At 36.4% G+C, this 18,948-nt stretch overlaps 1 protein-coding gene across 4 annotated transcripts in view; it reads right to left on the bottom strand.

Moving 5' to 3' along the window:
* Positions 1 to 18,948, bottom strand: part of macf1a (microtubule actin crosslinking factor 1a) — an 826,555-nt gene that overhangs the window by 390,737 nt on the left and 416,870 nt on the right. For 3 of the 4 annotated variants that reach the window (XM_039739817.1, XM_039739818.1, XM_039739819.1), the window contains exons 35-36: positions 11,977 to 12,112; positions 39 to 4,025 (exon numbers count right to left, since the gene is read on the bottom strand). In XM_039739817.1, coding sequence (XP_039595751.1) covers positions 39 to 4,025; positions 11,977 to 12,112 — 4,123 coding nt within the window. The remainder of the gene's footprint in view (positions 1 to 38; positions 4,026 to 11,976; positions 12,113 to 18,948) is intronic. The other variant, XM_039739820.1, reaches the window with a different exon arrangement.

Below are 18,948 nucleotides of genomic sequence, written 5' to 3'. Positions count from 1 at the left end.
AAGTAAAATACACATAATCAAAAAAAACACCTCTTTACCTTTGCAGGATGAATGGCTGTAGATTGGTTTGCCTCAGTAGATTTCGTGTATTTTGCTTCCTCATTCTTACAAGAAAGTTGCTCATCATATCTTTTCTGCCTCCATCCTCTGTAGTTTCCATATAATTTTTCCGAAGAAACACATTTTTCCTGGTTTTCTTTCATTTCATTATGAAAATGCAATTTATTTTTAATCTTTTCTAGAAGCACTGCTTTGCTTTCAGTGCCTAGCTGAAAAGATGATTCAGTTTGTTGACTCTGGCCAGAAACATGTGGTATCTCATAGCTAGTTTGGAACAATGGCTCTTGAGCTGCAGGAATTTCTTCCAATGTAATGGGTTTATCATGGATCTCTATGGAATCTCTATCATAGTGTTTCTTATCATTCAGAAAACTGGAATATGTTTTAAATTGCTTTAAGTTGAAAAACAAAGAGTCAGTTTCTTTTTCTACATGTTTTATGGTGTCCACTTCTTTCTTTCTTAGTTCCGTAGCTGAATTCACATTTTCATTAGGTGACTCGACCTCTCTTTCTAATCTGTGTTTATTATTGTTGTACTCTGTTTGTGCATTTTCTATCAGAATAGCTGCATCAGGTATTTCAGTCTCAGCAGTGGATATCCCATGAGCATTTTTAATTCTTGTAAAGTATTCTTCGATATTTGGTTCGTCCTGCATGGAGCTCCCATTTTTCTCTAGCTCTGAGTAGATGTCTAGCATGTTAAGATCAGGCTTTGAGATTGACAACTTTTGTCCAAAGAAGTATTCTGTGGTACCAGGTCTAATGATACTGTCTTTCATCATGTAGGGCAAAGTCAATTCTGTGGTTAAAGAATGATTATCACACTTCTCACCATTGGTGGGTATGAATGTGTGCCCATCAATGTTGGATGAAATGTCAAATAAGAATTGTGCATTTCTTTGTGCTTTGTGCATTTCTTCCCATTCTTGTGTATCTTGCTTCTTCACAACTCTCATATCATTTGTTTTTTCCTCAATACTCTCCTGAGCTTTCAAAGACAGAACTGCTTTGGCTTCAAACTTCAGAGATGATTCTTGCAAATATGTGTTCAAGTCGGCATGCAAAGTCCACCCCTTAAAAGTATCTCTGTTTTTTAGCAGTAAACAAGTAATTGGTGTCTGACCTTCCAAATTGTCTTGATCCAGTGGCTTTTCACTTCCCTTTCCTCTAGAAATGCCTGTCATTTTTTTATGCTGACTTAGAAAATCTTGATGAGATGGGAAATGTTTTACTGTGCTTATTTTCATGCATTTATTCAGGTCATGCAAATTATTTTCTTTTGAAAAACTTAAATAATCACATTTATTAGTTAATGCTAAATCTGCCAAGGCCTGATCTTCTAAGGTCATTATATTTGGCATACTTAAAGGAGGCTTGCCATCTGGGAACACGGAGGACTGACAGTATTTTTGGGAAAGAATGTCCACCTTAATTAATTGATTATAGCAATCAACAATTTCTGTATCCTTCATTACTTTGACTCTTTTTTTTATTTTGGCTGGAAATTGGGAGATTAATTCTCCAGATTCAACACATTTAACTTTTGGACTCTGCAGTAATTCTTCCAGATTACTAATTTCTAAATATCTAGAAAGGACCTCACATTTATCTGGTTCCAGGCCTTGAATGGTACTTATACCCAATACTGAATTATGTTCCTGAATATTATGCATTTCTCCTATACTAGCTACAATTCTGTAGTCTCTTATCCATCGATCAAATAAATACTTATATGTAGCTACTGCATCAAATGAAATATTCTGGCATTGCAAGAATGTACTTACTGTTCCACTTTTCCTGCTATTTTCACATGGCATTACATTTACATTTAGTGGATGTTGCTCTTGTGACAAGTTTTTCACTTTCTTGACTTGCTTATTTAGCTTTTTAAGTTGACTCAAGTTTTCTGTATTTAGTATGTGTGCAAAATATTCATTTTTTTCAGCCTTTTTCCTTTGAGTCTTCAGCTCTCTAGTGAGTGCTGCATCTTGATCCTCAATCTGATTTGTTGCACCATTCATTACCTTAATTTGTTGCTGTAATGCTTCTTGATCCTTCCCTTGTGGTTGAGCACAGACTTTGAGAAAAGGGGTTACATACAGATCACCAGGCAGCCACTCTGATGTAGCCAGTTCAAAGAGGTAAGCTCCTGCATTCCCTTTGATATTATGAGAAGAATTTTTATCTCTTTTTGCTAATGCACAGCGCTTAACTGACAGTGTCTGAAGTGAAAGAGGAACAGGCTGTATTCCACACATATCAGCATTACTTTGTACAAGAAATGTCTTGGAAGTGAATTGATTCATTTTTTTTTCAGTCTCACCAGTCCAATAATCTAATGGCTCCTCCATGCTGAGCTGAGCAGTTGATTTCCCACTTTTTTCAATCTCATATCCAATTGAGGCCCGTCTTTCTTTTTCAGCAAAATGTTTTCCTGGCATTTTCAATGGTAAAAGAATAACATTTTCACAAAATTCCCCTGCACTAACATATTCTATTTCTACTCTCTTCTGCATGAAAAGAGCAGCCTTGTCTCCCAAATCAGCCACACTGTCTTCTACAATCACCTCAGATGAAAATGGTATAGTACTGTCTTTTACTAACCTAGCTACATTTCCCATTTCCTCTATCTCAGAAAAAAGCTCTAAAGTTGCGTCTTTCCAACCACTTAAAAATTCATCAACTGGTACTATTGCCTGATGGTCTAATACTATTTTTTCAATAATCATCTTTGAAGTTTTCACATTATCTACTTTACTGTCTGTTGATTTAGTAGTATATTGTAATTGTGGCATTTGATCATGTTGCTTTTTATCAACTTTTTCATCTCTTCTGCTCTCATTTACTGTTTCATGATGCACATTACCAGTACCTATGACTGATGGTAAAAACATTTTGTTTGAGTTGCCCATATAGATGGCTGAGTATAGCTGAACATTATGGGAAGCATTACCATCTTTTGGCACTGAAGTTTTCTTTTTTCTTAAAGACATGCATTCATGCATATTTTGTAAAGAAACAGTTTTACAGTTAATCCCTGTGTGTCTAACACATTCGTTTGTCCGAAAAATCTTGGTATCTCCCTGAGTGCTGTTCATTTTCACTAGAGTCACTTCACTCTTCACTGGTATGTAATCCAAAAGCATGCAGTTATTCTGCTTGAGGTTCTTTGCAGCTTTGCTGGGCATCATTGTTGAAACCTCCAGTTTGCGTTTATTAGAAATGTCTAAATAGCTAAATGACTCTAATGGGGAGACATCATTTTTCATAGTACCATTCATCCCTGCTGTGTTGCTGGAATTATGAAACTGGTCAGTTTCCTCTAAAGAACATATTTCCTCTGCATTTACTTGCTCAGTAACATAAGGTGGAGTCTTATGTTTTCTTAAATTATTTAGGAAATCATTTGCCATGTTTAATAAAAACAGTATTTTAGTTTTTGCCTTTCCTATATATAGCATATTGTGTTCCGTATTATATTTCACAATGTCACAATCTGAAAGCTGGCTAGTTGAAGTAGGTTTTAAAATTTCTTCAGAAAATAGCAGTTGAAATACGCTGACAAAATTTACTGCTTTTTCAGTAACAATTTCATTATCACCAGAATCCATTTGGCTCTTCAGGATCCCAAGCTCCAATTGTGGGTCTACCTTGAAAGGGTTTGCTGCTTCAACACTGGAAATGGTCTGATCTCCAGCTTCATTTTGTTCTAAATTTGTTCTAAAAGGTAAAGATGATAAATATCTTTCTCTCATCACAGAATCAATTGAATCACACAAGGTATCTAATAAATCTAAAGCACCTTGGAGCTCCATTAACGGTTCATTGGTTCTAAAGTGTAAAATATTTTTGTCCAAGGCTTTATCAAATAAGACATTTTTATTTCCACAAAGAACTAGCTGTGCTTCCAGTAGCATTTTGGAAAATACTTCAATGGTCTCCAAGTCTACCATAGTAGTACGCTCCTGAGGAGGAAAGAAAAAAAGAAAAAATGAGTACAGCAAACAAAACAGAAAAATGTATTTACTCAACTAGTGGACAAATTTATAAAATACCAAAATGCTAAGAGCTAGATCAATATAGCACAAAAATAAGTTACATCACAATAAAACTAAAGCTAAAAATTTAAAACTAAAACAATAATTTAAATTGAATGACAGTTTGGTCTATCAAAATTTGTCTAAGATTTTTTCTTCAAGCCAACTGCTTTTAGTTAGGCATAAAAACATGAAGTTTAAATGAATTCCATTATTTCACTTCAATGTCTAAACTAAACACATGGAACAGAAATAAATACTTTTATATACTATTTAAACTTGAGATGCAAATTAATTTCAAAAATAAATTCCAAGGAGCATGCATACAGACAGTACATTATAAAGGTGTAAAATGTAACTTTTTCCAATACTTTACAGACTGTCCTTCATCCAGTTTGCACCCATTAGAAAGCATACAGTTGAATTTAAAAATATTGGCATGCTATTATAATTTAGTGAATTAATCCACATATAAACTACGCTGCAGGAAGAGTATTAATTAATATGTTTTTGAAAAAAGACTTTTTGGAGTCAGGAGAACATTAAGTACATTTATGATAAAGGTAGCAGAAAAAAAACAAGGAAAAGGGTAGAACATGTGTATGTCAAGTGAAACATCAAAAGCAGGATAAAGAATTTTCACATGGCCAGCAGAAAATGATCCAAGGCTCGAGTGGCAAAGCAAATTGCTCTATGACAGAAAAGTATCATAATAATTGGCTTTAATGCGCCCTATGGAAAAGGTTATTTGGTTGTGATTTAGAAATATTAAATAAGCCTTTAAAAGATTAATATTAGTCAGATATACAATACTGTTAAAATATACATAACAGGGGTTGAAAGCAAAAAGCTTAGGTGCATTTAGAGAAGCAAAAAGCTACACTTTACACAGTGATTACCCACTTCAAACATCTTCACTGGAACCAGACTAGCAGACAAAACAAACTGAACGTAGGACATTACTTACCAGGATAGGAGAGCTCATTGAGAGTAGAAGACGGTGAGAAGATTCACAAACATGTAAGCTTGGTGTTAGCATCCAGCATGCCACACAGACTGGCTGGCTGACCCGCCTGTCAGACCCCAAAGATTATGAGGCAGTCTCTGGGCCTCAAAAACCTCTGAGTAGTTAGTCAGTTTAAAGCAAGGTGCTGGTTAATCACACATTATCAAGCTCAATTATTGACAACATATAAATAACACATAAATAGGAAAAAAAAATGATACATGTCATGCTCAATTTCTTCAGGGAATGTGTACCTTTGGAACAGCTCAACATGTTCATGATGTTTCTAAAACTTCTTCCACCTTAGTACTCCAGACTGTAACCTTCTTTACTTTAACTCAGGTTTTGTGCCTTTTGGCACCCACTTCTGCATCTAACCTTGACACTTGAAAAAACTGTGTGATACTGTAGCCAAAATCCACCCTGCTTACCAAAGGGTATGTAGACTTTAACCTACATGTTAGTTTCAAAGCATAAATTTGGAGACACAACAGCAGTATGAGTTACTAAGACTAAATCAGACGAATCTTAGTTTTAAGCAAATGAGGATGAAACAGAATAGAAGTATTTCAAAAATAAAGATGGATGCTAGTAACTACTACAACAAGAATGTACAGTAACCTTGCATCTTTGGCTCCCAAGGACCAAAAAGCCATTTAGTTGGGAAAAGAAATAATAACTGTATTTAGCACGTTTTAGCAGTCATGGGTGGTTTTGGTATGGACTTCACATTTTCATTTACAAGCAAGGTTACTGTCCAGTCCAACTGAATGTACTGGTGTAAATGGCGAATTATAATTATCTTGAAGTATTATTTCCTCATAACTTCTTTATCAAGCAGAAGCTTTGATTCACAGCAATTTAATAATTAAACTTTTGGTAACAAGAGCGCACATTAAGATCTCAAGATGCTGGCCTGTTAATGATTCCAAGGCTTAATAAAATAACATTGGGAGGCTGAGCTTTTAGTTACAGGGTCCCAAAGATGTTGAATGGCCTGTCTACTACTATGAGAGGTGCCCCTTCAGTCTCAGCTTTTAAATCCAGGCTGAAGACTCACTACTTCAGTTTAGCATACCCTGAGTAGAGTTGCTGATTAGCTGTGCATATTGCATCTCTGTTGGTAGTCATAAATACTAAAATATAAGTAATATGATGTTTATAAACCCTTCCCTATACTGTTTCTATTCTTTGGTATACTCCTGTAGCATTTGGCATCATTGCTCTACTACCTAGTTGTTTGCTTGCCTATGGAAAAAATATTTCAGATAAAGGAGCACTGGAATCATGGGGTGTTAAATGAGTGGTATAATCAATTCTTACATTTTGCCTTGTAGTTTGTACTATTAAATTGCATTTTTGAGGTGGCAATGATAGACAGATTTTGTGTATCGTATTTACAGAATGCTTTGACACCCATTGCACACCCAATCTACCTATAAGAGGGTCTGTCCCCAAATTGCCTTTCCCAAGATTTGTTCCATTTTTTTTTTCCTATAAGGATTTTTCATTAGGAGTTTTTTCTCATGGTCTTAGGGCATACACACATGAATCATGGCTGCACTGCGTTTTCAACACTCACTTGACGAGTCCTCTGAGCATGTCCTCATAAATCAACATGATGTATGCACGAGTTGCAATACCAGTAAAAAAAAATCGGGGGTGCAGCAGGTTCAAGTTGTAACGTAACATCAGAGTCTTTGTTTACTATCAATATGTGACAGCAAGCCACTTTGGAGATAATACAGAGTGTCAATGTGCATGATTTGATGTTTGATGAATGGTTTGATGTGGTGAAGCAAATCATCAAACTTAAATGCTGACATACAAATGCATTTGTGTTGCTTTTCTTCATCTACTTCTCACATAGGCAATATAAGCATTGCATATTCCACATCATAATGACATGATACATTTAAAGGTCTCATATATCATCTTCTATGTTGTCACAACAGCATCAGAATATACAGAAGCATATTTGAGCCACAGAGAAAAAACTTAGGGGCACGTTGAAGCAATAATGATCTATTTCATGATTAAAGTGGAAATTTCAAAATTAACCTTGAAATTTCCACTTTAATCTCATAGTTTATTTTATCATTAAAGTAGACAATCATAAACGTCATGTTAAAACTGACCCAGCTGTTAATCATTACGTGTCTCTGGGGCTTCCTCCTGCACTGACAGCATCATCAGGCAATGATTGCCAAACAGAGCACATTAAATTTATGATATTCCAGCTTTCTGCAAATTTAGAATCCTTAGATTTATACTTGATATCACTTTTTATGATGAAATGTGTTACAATATGTATGTTACATTTTACAAACAAATCTTTAACTTCATTTAAATAATTAATACTGTTAATAATTACACACACTTGGGTTAGATAACATAGTAGTGCTACTGCCTAGCAGCAGAGAGTCGTCCCTGGTGTTCCTTGCCTGGTGAATCTCCAAAGTGTGCTCCAGTTTCCTTCCAAGGATATGGAGGTTTGGGGGTCTGGTGATGCTAAAATGACACCAGTGAACGTGTCTTCTTGTGTTCACCTTGTGATGAGTTGATGCCCTGTCTAGGGATTGTTTCTGCCTCACGCTCGATACTTGCTGGATAGGTGCGTGCCTTGATTGATGGATGTAATCATTACACATAAATCCTTTTCAAAGATATTGTGGAAAGGTGTCCTGGGAATTTAATGGATGTATTGGGCAATTCACACCACAGCAAAGCCGAATGTTGTATTCTCACTGTGATGATATCTAGCACTGCCACCTGCTGGAATCTTCCAGATTTACATAAAGCATGTGCGCAAGTATAAACAGTAAACTGTTTGGGTAGCAGTAGCGTCTGCAGGTGCACGTGTCACGTCACATGAAGTATAAACCTGGCCTTGGAGAGTCAAATCTGGGGGGCTGTCAAAAAACAGGGCCTGTTAAAGCACATGGAGGCATTCCTTGTGTGATTTTGGTCTTCTATACAAGAAATAAATTATTGTTGTTGCAATAGTTCCAGTTGATTCTCTACATTCTATCAGTCTTTAATTCAGTTGGGATCACCATTAATTTTACTGAATCAGTATGCAATTTAGGTGCTATCTTTAATACTAACATATCATTTAAAATGCACATTACAAAACTACCCTAAACATATTTTTACATTTTAAGACATCTTCTAAATATGAAAGATACTGAGAAATTAATTCATGCATTTGTTTTTAATATGACTGACTGCTGCAATGCATTATTCACTGCCTGTTTTAATCGTTCTTTGTGCAGTTTTTAGTTAATTCAAAATGCTGCTGCCAAGAATTATTACCCAAAATACAAACCCACAACTCCAATTCTCAAGTCCTTACTCTAGCTCTAGTTAAGCTACAGGCTGATATCAAAATCCTCCTTGCTCCCTGCTTACTTATCTGATCTTATTACAAACCTGAGCATGAATTGAGATGTCAAGATGCCTGTCTAATTAAGTTTCTAAGGATTAATAAAACAACATTGGCAGGCTGCACTTTTAGTTTTAGGGCTCCAAAGCTGTGGAATGGTCTGCCAACCAATATAAGTGATGTACCTTCAGTATGAGATTTAAATCCACAATGAAGACTCATTATGTTATGTTGCATATGGTAATACAATTTTTTTAAACTACTACTAACCCTACTCTATTTCATTTCTCTTCTCAGTATCTGGATGTGGCACTTAGCCTCACTGCTCTAAGGCTTGGTTGCTCTCCCGCGTATGAAAAAGTAGCAGATTCATCAGTTTGGATGACCAGCACAGACTCCACTATTGAAAACCCAAGTGGGGTTAGGCAACAAATAGGCAGAGGTCTCTAGGATTGAGACTTTATTTTTGACTTACTCATTCACAATTTTAATATCCTCCATTGTCAAACGGTAAAATTTCATCAATTAATTAATGAAAAGATTTTGTTTATTCCCAATTTCTACCTTGTTTTTAGTGTGTTTAACAAATCCATATTTATGTGTGTGCCAGTTCTGTATTTAGTAATTCTTATAATCTATACCTATATTTAATTGAGAATTGTTGACAATGTTGTGCGCCTGCATTCAATGAAGAGAATTACACAATTTTTTTTTAATTATTGCCCTAACGGTACACAGTAATCCCTCCTCGAAGATGAGAAAATCCGTAAAGTAGAAACCATATGTTTGTGTAGTTATTTTTATATATTTTAAGCCCTTATAAACTCTCCCACACTGTTAACATTATTAGAGCCCTCTAGACATGAAATAGCACCCTTTAGTCAAAAGTTTAAACTGTGCTCCATGACAAGACAGAGATGACAGTTCTTTCTCACAATTAAAAGAATGCAAATATATCTTCTCTTCAAAGGAGTGTGTGCATCAGGAGCAGAGAATTTCAGAGAGAGAGAGAGAGCTAAGAAAAGCTAACAATCAAAAATTCAATACGTGCTTTTGTGCTTTTAAGTATGCCAAAGCACCGTGATAAAGCGGCATTTTTTAAATGGACGCGACATTTTTTAGAGGAGCGTCCGTATCCTCTAGGCAAACAGCCTCTGTGCAAACAGCCCCTCTGCTCACAACCCCTCCGTCAGGCGGAGAGAGTGAGAGAGACATAGAAAAGCAAACAATCAAGCACTGCGCGGGAAGCATATCTTATAGCATTGAGGAGTTTTAGTTAATATGTAATACATGCTCTGATTGGGTAGCTTCTAAGCCATCCGCCAATAGCGTCCCTTGTATGAAATGAACTGGGCAAACAAACTGAGGAAGCATGTCCCATAAATTAAAAGACCCATGGTCCGCAGAAATCCGCGAACCAGCGAAAAATCTGTGATATATATTTAGATATGCTTACATTTAAAATCCACGATAGAGTGAATCCGCGAAAGTCGAAGCGCAATATAGCGAGGGATTACTGTATATGGGCTTTTTCAGATTGGCATCAATTATTTTATAGCAATTCCCTGACTTATGAAGTTCAAAACACACATTTCCCTCAAATTTAAGTTTTTTTAATTATTGCCCTAACTGTAGATATGGGCTTTTTCAGATTTGTATAAATTATTTTACAGCAATTCCCTGACTTATGAAGTTCAAAACACACACTTCCCTCATTTGAATTGTGTGTTCTTTATCCTTCCCATGCTGATAAATGTATAAGGAAACTTTACCTCTATGACAACTCATATTCATACCCGAGGGAAACAGGAAGTCATGAATTATTGTTAGAAAGTTTCAACGCACTCTGATCAACTTAAAAAAAATGTAGATGGAACAAATGCTTCAGTTACACTTTGTTAATAAGAATTTCTAGTCATGCCACTAATGTTGGCACCTGAAGTTTTGTTAAAAATAACTATTTCTTGATAAAGAATTATTTTTTCTCAAAATAAATGAACTTCAATTAAAGGCTGGATTTCTCTCATTTATTTCCGTGCAAGATTAAGGTAGTTCAGCAAAAGATGATGTTTCTACAATCCTTTTTACTCATCTTTGCTAGGAGTGCCAATAATTGTAGAAGGGACTGAATATCACATATTCAGGCATGTAAAACCACCTTTAAAGTAACATGGCACTCAGTCACCCTCAGTTAATATATCAACCTTTCATGTCACAGTTTGGGTACCAACATCAATACTTTCCTGTGTAACAAACATGTATATTCTTCCGAAGCATTCTAGTATATTTTCTTCCTGGATCTTGTTCTGCATAGGGCACATGTTGATTTACCCAATATATTGTTAATTTCAGTCCTTAAACTCATTTCTATGCAGCTCACAATACTTACTAGTGCTTCTTCGGCTCACTGTAAACTGATATTTAAGTGGAAAAAAATCACCTAATTGAATGCTCAATGATGTGAGGCATACACTCATTAAATTTAATTCTGGAGACTCATCAAAGTACTCAGGTGCAAAGCAATTGCTTTGACTATGATGTCAGGACAAAAATGGTCATGAGAGAAATGCAACTCCTAGAAGGAAACTATAAGCAATATACATTTACAGTATAAATGTTCATTTTTTCAGGATGCAGTGTGAAATTAGGTAGCTAAACTACCACATGAAATAATTTGTCTTTAATAGGTTACACCCTGGACTGGAGTACTACTGTGAAAGGGGAAACATTCTTTATAATAAATTGGAAAACATAATCATGACAGATTTACAATGACACACAGCAATACACTTGGACTTGAGTATGACAAAGGCATTAATACATTAAATTTAAAATTAAGGGACACAAATACTAAATTAAATATAAATGTTCTTCCAATATAGTGTATTCCTAACAAAATATATTAATCATAAAAACAAAAATGTGTGCAATAGTGAAGTACATATCATTTGAATTTCTTGTCTCTGAATCTGTTGGGACAAAAGGAAATGACATAAGGCCATGTCTACAAAGCTCATGTTTGTAAATTAACTATGATTTTTTGCATGTTTTTCCTCCCCTTTTCCCATATTTTGTTGCTCATCTCATTTTATAAAAAATTACCATTTAGGATAAATGTACACAAATTAAAACATATTTAAATTATTGTTTCACAAATATTGCAGTTGCATGTAGTTTGACTTATTGAGACACAAAGAAATAAAATTAATGAAAGCATCAAACAATTAGGTCACAGAAAAAAGTGCTTCCTAATATTTACCAAAAAAAAAGAAAAAAAAACTCATTCATCACATTTGTTCGAAAGGCTTTACAAACAAGTTAGACTAACATATGTTTAATAAGACATATCTTATAATGTGGTCTAAAATGAGAGTAAATATTTGTTTGGAGTTGATAACTCGGTTTGCAACAAAGCACAGTTTCAAATTAAGTCTTTTCATTCTTGAACTCTGCAAGCAACTAAGTATACTACAACACATAGCCAGTACCTTGTGCTTTGCCTTCTCCGCAAGGAGAACATGAAGCTGTTGCAAATTCTGCATAGATTGCTCACACAACTGCCTGTAGATCTCAGTCAAAATATCAACCTGAGTTGTAATCTCTTGCTTCTCATCAGATGATAACCTGCAAGAAAAAAGTATTTTTATACAGATTATTGTCAATAGGAAACATGTGCATTACTGCAACACTTGACACACAATGGCCTTTCAACATCATTGCCACAAGACTCATTGTGACCACCAGTTTATGCTGGGCATAAACTGTGCATTATTTAAAAATTGTACCAGCTACTAACACTGCATGACGGTGGCCAGTTGAATGCATAATCAAACTGTATGCTTGGCCCAACTGACATTCTCAGAGTATATGTGTACATGGCCCTGACAGACAGTTTTATCCATTTAAAAAAACATGATGACTACAGGCATCTCAAAAATATCAACAAAGGAAACAGGTGCAATCCTGACTCTAGCTGTACTATGCTCTGTAAGTACACAGAAAAAGGCATAACTGGACACAAGGATGGCTGAGGCGTGGACAGTGTGGTCTGTCTATTTCACAGTGAGAATATGAAGTACACAGCCCAAGTAATTTACTATTGTGTGTGTTTCTTTAGGGTTCCAGTAAGGGTTTCCTAAGATTACATTGTCATTGACTGTTTAGTCATATGTGTGTCGCTATGTGACATTTAAATTTCTGAAATCAAAAATGTAAAAATGAGCATGACAATGCCTAATGTACAATATCCTGTGATCAATGCACAATGAAACTTCATACTTGTAATGACCTCAGAAAGTCAACTCACGAGACTGCTCACACTACAAGACAGATGACTGAAATGTCTGATACGACAAAACATATGAAAGCACAATCATAAAATGCAATCAGGTATCTTAAACCATCTCATAATGCATGTGAAACAATGGCCAATGAAGCTGAAATTCAAGCAGGCTCAGAAAATCAGTTGGTGGGCATAAAATCATGTGAAAACGACAAAGAGTATGAATGGCATTATTCAGTTTGGAGTCAAAAGAGTAGTGCAAATCAAAGAGGATGAAAGAAGCAAAAGTGGACAAAATATATGTATCACTTAGCTAGGCAAGTGGACAGATTGGGTAGGATCAGAACTGGAACCTCATGGGGGAATGTAGATTGTTTTTGGTCCTTCTGGTATGTATACTTGTTTGGGAATATTATACATCTTTTTATGAGGTTTTAACATTAGAATTACCAATGCCTACAAAAAAAACTCGTAAATCTGGCCCACTTTAAATCCCTTCACACCTGTTCGCCAGCATCTTTTGCCTTTTAAATGTGGCAATCAAGACAAGTAGCAAGCTGCCTACTATTCCATCCCCCCACTGCCGCAGAACGGGCACAAAGTTCTCCCAGTTCCAGCATTCATTATCTGGGAGTGAAGTGCTAGAGTTTTAGAATGGAAATAGATCGCTATTTGGAACACATGCATTTCATGTGTATTCCGTTTCTACGATAATCTGTGTAAACACATTGTTAAAACAGAAATGTTTTTCATATTTTAGTAATAAATGACAAAATGTAGACAAAATGTAATGTGTGAAGCCTGAAGTCCAAAGGTCAAATAAACACTTTCACAAAACGTTCAAGGATAATGCAACAGCTTTCTTAGCGCAGTGGTAAGAATTACTGACTTGTAATCAAGAGTCCCCCGGTTCGAACCTGACTGCTTCGTATATTTACCATTTTGAGTAGTGAGCTGCTCTTATTGTTATTATTATACAATAAAACACATACATTTTGTTTGCGTCTGTAACAGCTGGTGTAAATTTATAATACTCATTCTCTCAGTCACGATCACGATACATACTACTCCACACCCTTCGCCCCAATGGGCATTAGTTTTTACTTGCAACTGGGAATAACTGTAGATGTGAGTGGTGTTCTGAGACAATGGAACTGGAAATTCTCCGATCTGGATGGATAAAAGCTGACACAAAAACGCTGGTGAATCTGATCACTTGATTTTTTTTTTATTCAATTTAATTGAGTGTTCCTGCTTACGCTGAATTAGTATGCGACTTATGTTTATTTCATGACTAGCAAAATACCCACTTCGCAGCGGCGAAATACTGCCTTAAAATTTTTATTACGAAGAAAATTAAACCTTTTTAAACTGAGGGAAAACATACCAATAATTATCTGTTAAGGATCTCTTTGTATACCACATTGTCAGTTCGGCCCTCCGGTTGTAATATGACCAAGCTGTGCGCTGAGCTTACTCTTGAGCATGCAACGTACAGTTGGCCATGTGAAAAGTAATCTTTTCTCAAATCTCACAGCTTGGATTGCTGCTGTCATAATCGGTTTGTTTTATGGTTTGATTCAATTACGACAGTATTTGCAGGACTTGTGTTGAAGTGACATTCGGCATCTGTCAAGCGTTGTAAGCATACAACGGGTTTCATCATTCTTTTGAGAGTTTAAACATTCATAAACATCAAAGTGTCCACTACTGAAATCGTCACCTGTCAATCTAAGATCTTTAAGAGGCATTGGCGGTTGTCGAAAGGTGTAAAATATTTGGCCATTTCAGTACACTTGAAAGCGACAACCGAACAATTCAGCGGCAGCCATCAACTCACATGCAGAACCATAGGTGAAGGGCTTAAGCATTTCACTCTTATAGTGCTCCTGTGTAGTATAATTATCTCCTGTACAGTCCTCAGTCCACACCTTGAACCTGTCCCAGTCATTCAATACATAAGACACAACGTTCCTCCGGATATCAAGAGTGAGCCTGATATGGCCGTGCAATATGTAACAAAGAGAATGGAAAAGGTAGGTGCCATCTCCGGGCATGGAAACCACTCGGTAAGTGACAGTTCTTTGATCGATGGTGATCACCTCAATAGACATGTTAATGAAGGTACGGTTGGAACGATAAGGGAAATGGGTACCTGAACAATGTAAAATAAGTCTAAAATACCTACACAATAACTATAATCATAATAAACGAACAATAAAACAGCGGAGAAGCCGTGGATTAAATAAAAAGGCTGTACTTATCAGCAGGGAGACGTGAATCCAGTGGCGATGCAAGGAAGGGAATGTAGAGACCGGAGCGACGGACAGCCTTACATAGGCAGGCAGCCAACAACGTGGGAGGCGTTGGGATGGGGTATCCAATGCCGCCTCACACGGTGACCGAGCTGCAGGCTATGGACGTATATATGTATGTAAGTAGGATTCAGTTAGCGTTGGGAACCCGCATACCAAATTTCTTGAAGATAGGCCCATAAGTAACAAACACCGTTGGAAAGTTCAATATGGCGGCTGACAGTGGCGTCATACCACCGAAATAAGTATGTACATTGGTTTCAGTTAGCGCAGGGAAGCCGCCTACCAAATTTCCTGAAGATGGGGCCATAAATAAGAAAGTTCAACATGGCAGACGTTGTCGACTGTTATGAATATTACGCGTAGAGAAACCTGTTTAACTTTTGTAAGTAAGCCGCAAGGAATGAGCCTACCAAATTTCAGCCTTCTACCTACACGGGAAGTTGGAGAATTAGTGACGTTGGAAAGTTCATTATGGTGGCCGACAGTGGCGTCATACCACCGAAATAAGTATGTACATCGGTTTCAGTTAGCGCAGGGAAGCAGCCTACCAAATTTCGTGAAGATAGGGCCATAAATAAGAAAGTTCAACATGGTGGACGTTGTCTACCGTTATGACAGTTACGTGTAGAATTTCGAAATGAAACCTGCTTAACTTTTGTAAGTAAGCTGTAAGGAATAAGTCTGCCAAATTTCAGCCTTCTACCTACACGGGAAGTTGGAGAATTAGTGATGAGTAAGTGAGTGAGTCAGTCAGTGAGGGCTTTGCCTTTTATTAGTATAGAAGACAAGTACATTTAGCATACTTTATTATATTTTAAGAGGTAAGGGGAGATAAAAATTTAGCAAAGACATGATTGCAGCTAATCAGAGACATGTGGCTTTGACAAGGTAACAACTATCAGCTTTCCAAAAAGCCAAAACCCCAAATCCTAACCAAAGGTCCCATGGCATCTTTAATATTTGGATGTTTGCTTCGCAATTGGCTTTCATGTATACTTTTCAGAAGTATCCTTAAATAATTAACTGCCCTTTTTGATTAAATATTATGAAGTTTATCAGAATTATAATTCTTAATTCCACTGATTAAATTTAACAAGACCATAGATGAATAAGAGGATGTAAGTTCTTTGTCTGTCATTACTCTGTTGTCTTGTTTACACTAACTGATGCACTTATTATAAACATACAGTCATTCAGGGTAAGTACGCTGGGAGGTGTGACTATTTTTATGCTTACAGCCAAAGGTATCTAGAGGAGGGATACTCTGAAAAAGTGCGATCCTTGTAGAGTTGGCTGACAACTGTTTAGGAGAATAAAAGAAAGAAAACTACTGCTGGGACTATATTTAGCACACATAAAAATGGACGACATTTTAAACTACTACAGTTTTTATATAATTTGTACATTCGTGAATATAAATGTTGTATGGTTTACCAATTGGGTGTCAATACATGTACATTGCAGCTTGGATGTGTACACTGTTTGGTTTGCTTTTTTTGTAAATTGTACAGATGAACAGTTCATGAAACCTTTAAATACAGTTCTAATATCTATTTAATGTCTCTCCCTTGGTGTACCTTGACACAGTAGAAAAAGACAACTCTGACAATGTTGATTGGCTGCCAAAATGTTTAGTAGACTTCAAAATACTTTCACAGTGCAACACAAAATTTCAAATGGTGCTGAGAAATTGCGGGGCAGTCATATAATCCATTTCCCCTCTAATTCTTAGGCATTTAATCGACACCCTTGAGGCAGAGAAAACCAGCAACTGCCATTGTTAAGTGTGATTTGCTCTCTTACTTGAAGTAACGAGACGCCGGTCCTACTAACTTAAGTTGGTTTTTCTTAGTAATTTGTCTGTACTGGACTTCATTCATTGTTTCCTCCAGAGTTACAGGTGCTTATGGGCTACAACCATCCTCATAGTGCTGTGGTGATTACTTATGTTGAGTCTGAGACAGTTTTGGGTCAGTGATAAAATTCTGACTTCAGTATTGATACCAGTTTTGAAGATCTCAATACCAGCACCAAAACAGTTCTGAAGCAAATAAAGGATAACACCACCACCACTACCCCCCCACCCCGGTCTCACAGGTGTTTCATTCCCTGCTGCCTGCAAACATGCACAACTCCCAGCTCTGCCACACGATTTAGTGCCTCTCTGCTAAGCCATACTCCATAATGCACTAACAGGACCCCAGCTGCTCCTTGAAGTGCGATCATCCACCAGAAATTTGAGCTACATGTAATACACAAGTAAAATGGTACAAAACTACCATTTACTTCAGGTATCAAAATTAAAGAAATGCTGGTACCATATGTTATGGTGTAGCAGCCTGAGAAAGGAAGCCTGACCTGATACCTCAGGCTATTGATTATGGATGGACATCTGGGACATCTATTGGGTTTACAGTCTGAGAAAGGAAGAACTGAGGCAATATCAAAGAACTTTATTACCTGGGGAGCAAAATTCATCCATCATATTGACAGCCAGCAAATCAGGTGCATGGAACATTCATGTGTTGTGAAACCACAGCATGAAACTTTATAATAAATACGCCTCATTTTAAGCAATGACAGAAGCAGAAGAAGAAGAGAAACAGTGACGACGGAAGAGCAACGTCAGAGAATAAAACAAAGACAAGTGCAACCAGTTTTCATCTGATCGTCAGTTAACAGCATTCTCATGAACATTGATTGCTAAATCAACCGCCGCCGGGGACTTTCATCCTTGACATCACTGATTCCTTTCAGTACGCTTTTTTTAAAGACTATTTTATCCAGACTTTACTATCAATCTTATTTTCTATTACTTATTGTTTGTTCTTTAATAAAAAATAACTTGTTTTCATCTTTCTATGCTTTGTCTTAATATCTAGAGTGATTGAAGTAATAAGGTAGATTTCTAAGAGCACCTGAAGCAGCTAGAGATTTTGCCATTTAGCTCTATGCTGCGGGGTTTTAAGGCTGAGAGTGAGGGCGCTGCTCGATAGGGACAATATGAGAAGAAGGTGTTCTTGGCTGATAAATGGCCTATAGTCAACGATACTGAGTCTTTGTATGTTTTATTATTTTTCTTGGAGACCAAAAGTAATATTTAGGTCTGAGGTCATTTTAAAACATTGTATGTTGTTCGATAATAAATAAGTCTCTTGATGTGCAGAGAGAGTGACAAGTTGTGTTATACCTAAAGCATGTGTGTGGTATTTTAAGTGCTAATCGTTAGCCAACTGTGTGGGTGTCATTCATAGGGCACTGTTGTGGTTAGGGTCTGAGTGTATGTGTATCTATGTATACATGTGTATTATTATTTAGGGTGCAGGAGTAGACCAATAACGAACTTGACAAAGAAAAGGGTAAATAAACGATAACACGCCATACCGTTTTTAAAAATTGGGTTTTTGTACTTTTTCAGGTCCTGTATACTGTGCAACCGAAGTGTGAGGTACAAATATTTTTTATATCCATAACAAATTAACTTTTTCTTTTTGTCTGACCAAAGCTTGTCTATATTCAAGATCTATGCTTGAGATTACACAGCTCTATATTGGCAAATTCTAACTGCAGAAGCCCTTTGAGTAAACACCTGTTCAGTGTTAAGACTGTTTCCGACTATAGACTTCATTATCTCAGCCACAAAGGTCTAGATTATTAATTTTCTTAACAAAGAGCATTTTCAATGCACAGATATACAAACAAACAGGTAGAGATAATAATTAACCGAACCTAGACTTAAATTGATTTTTAAAGAGTGATACTATATGCCTCTCAATTTAAAGCTTATTTTGTGTTACTTCACATGATGTGGAGAAGATGAAGAAAAATAGCTGCTAGAAGGCTTGGATGCAAAGAAAAGG

The sequence above is a fragment of the Polypterus senegalus genome, chromosome 17 (assembly GCF_016835505.1).
Source record: "Polypterus senegalus isolate Bchr_013 chromosome 17, ASM1683550v1, whole genome shotgun sequence".
Classification (NCBI taxonomy): domain Eukaryota; kingdom Metazoa; phylum Chordata; class Cladistia; order Polypteriformes; family Polypteridae; genus Polypterus; species Polypterus senegalus.
The sequence above is the reverse complement of the archived record's forward strand: the minus strand, read 5'-3'. Positions and strand labels throughout refer to the sequence as shown.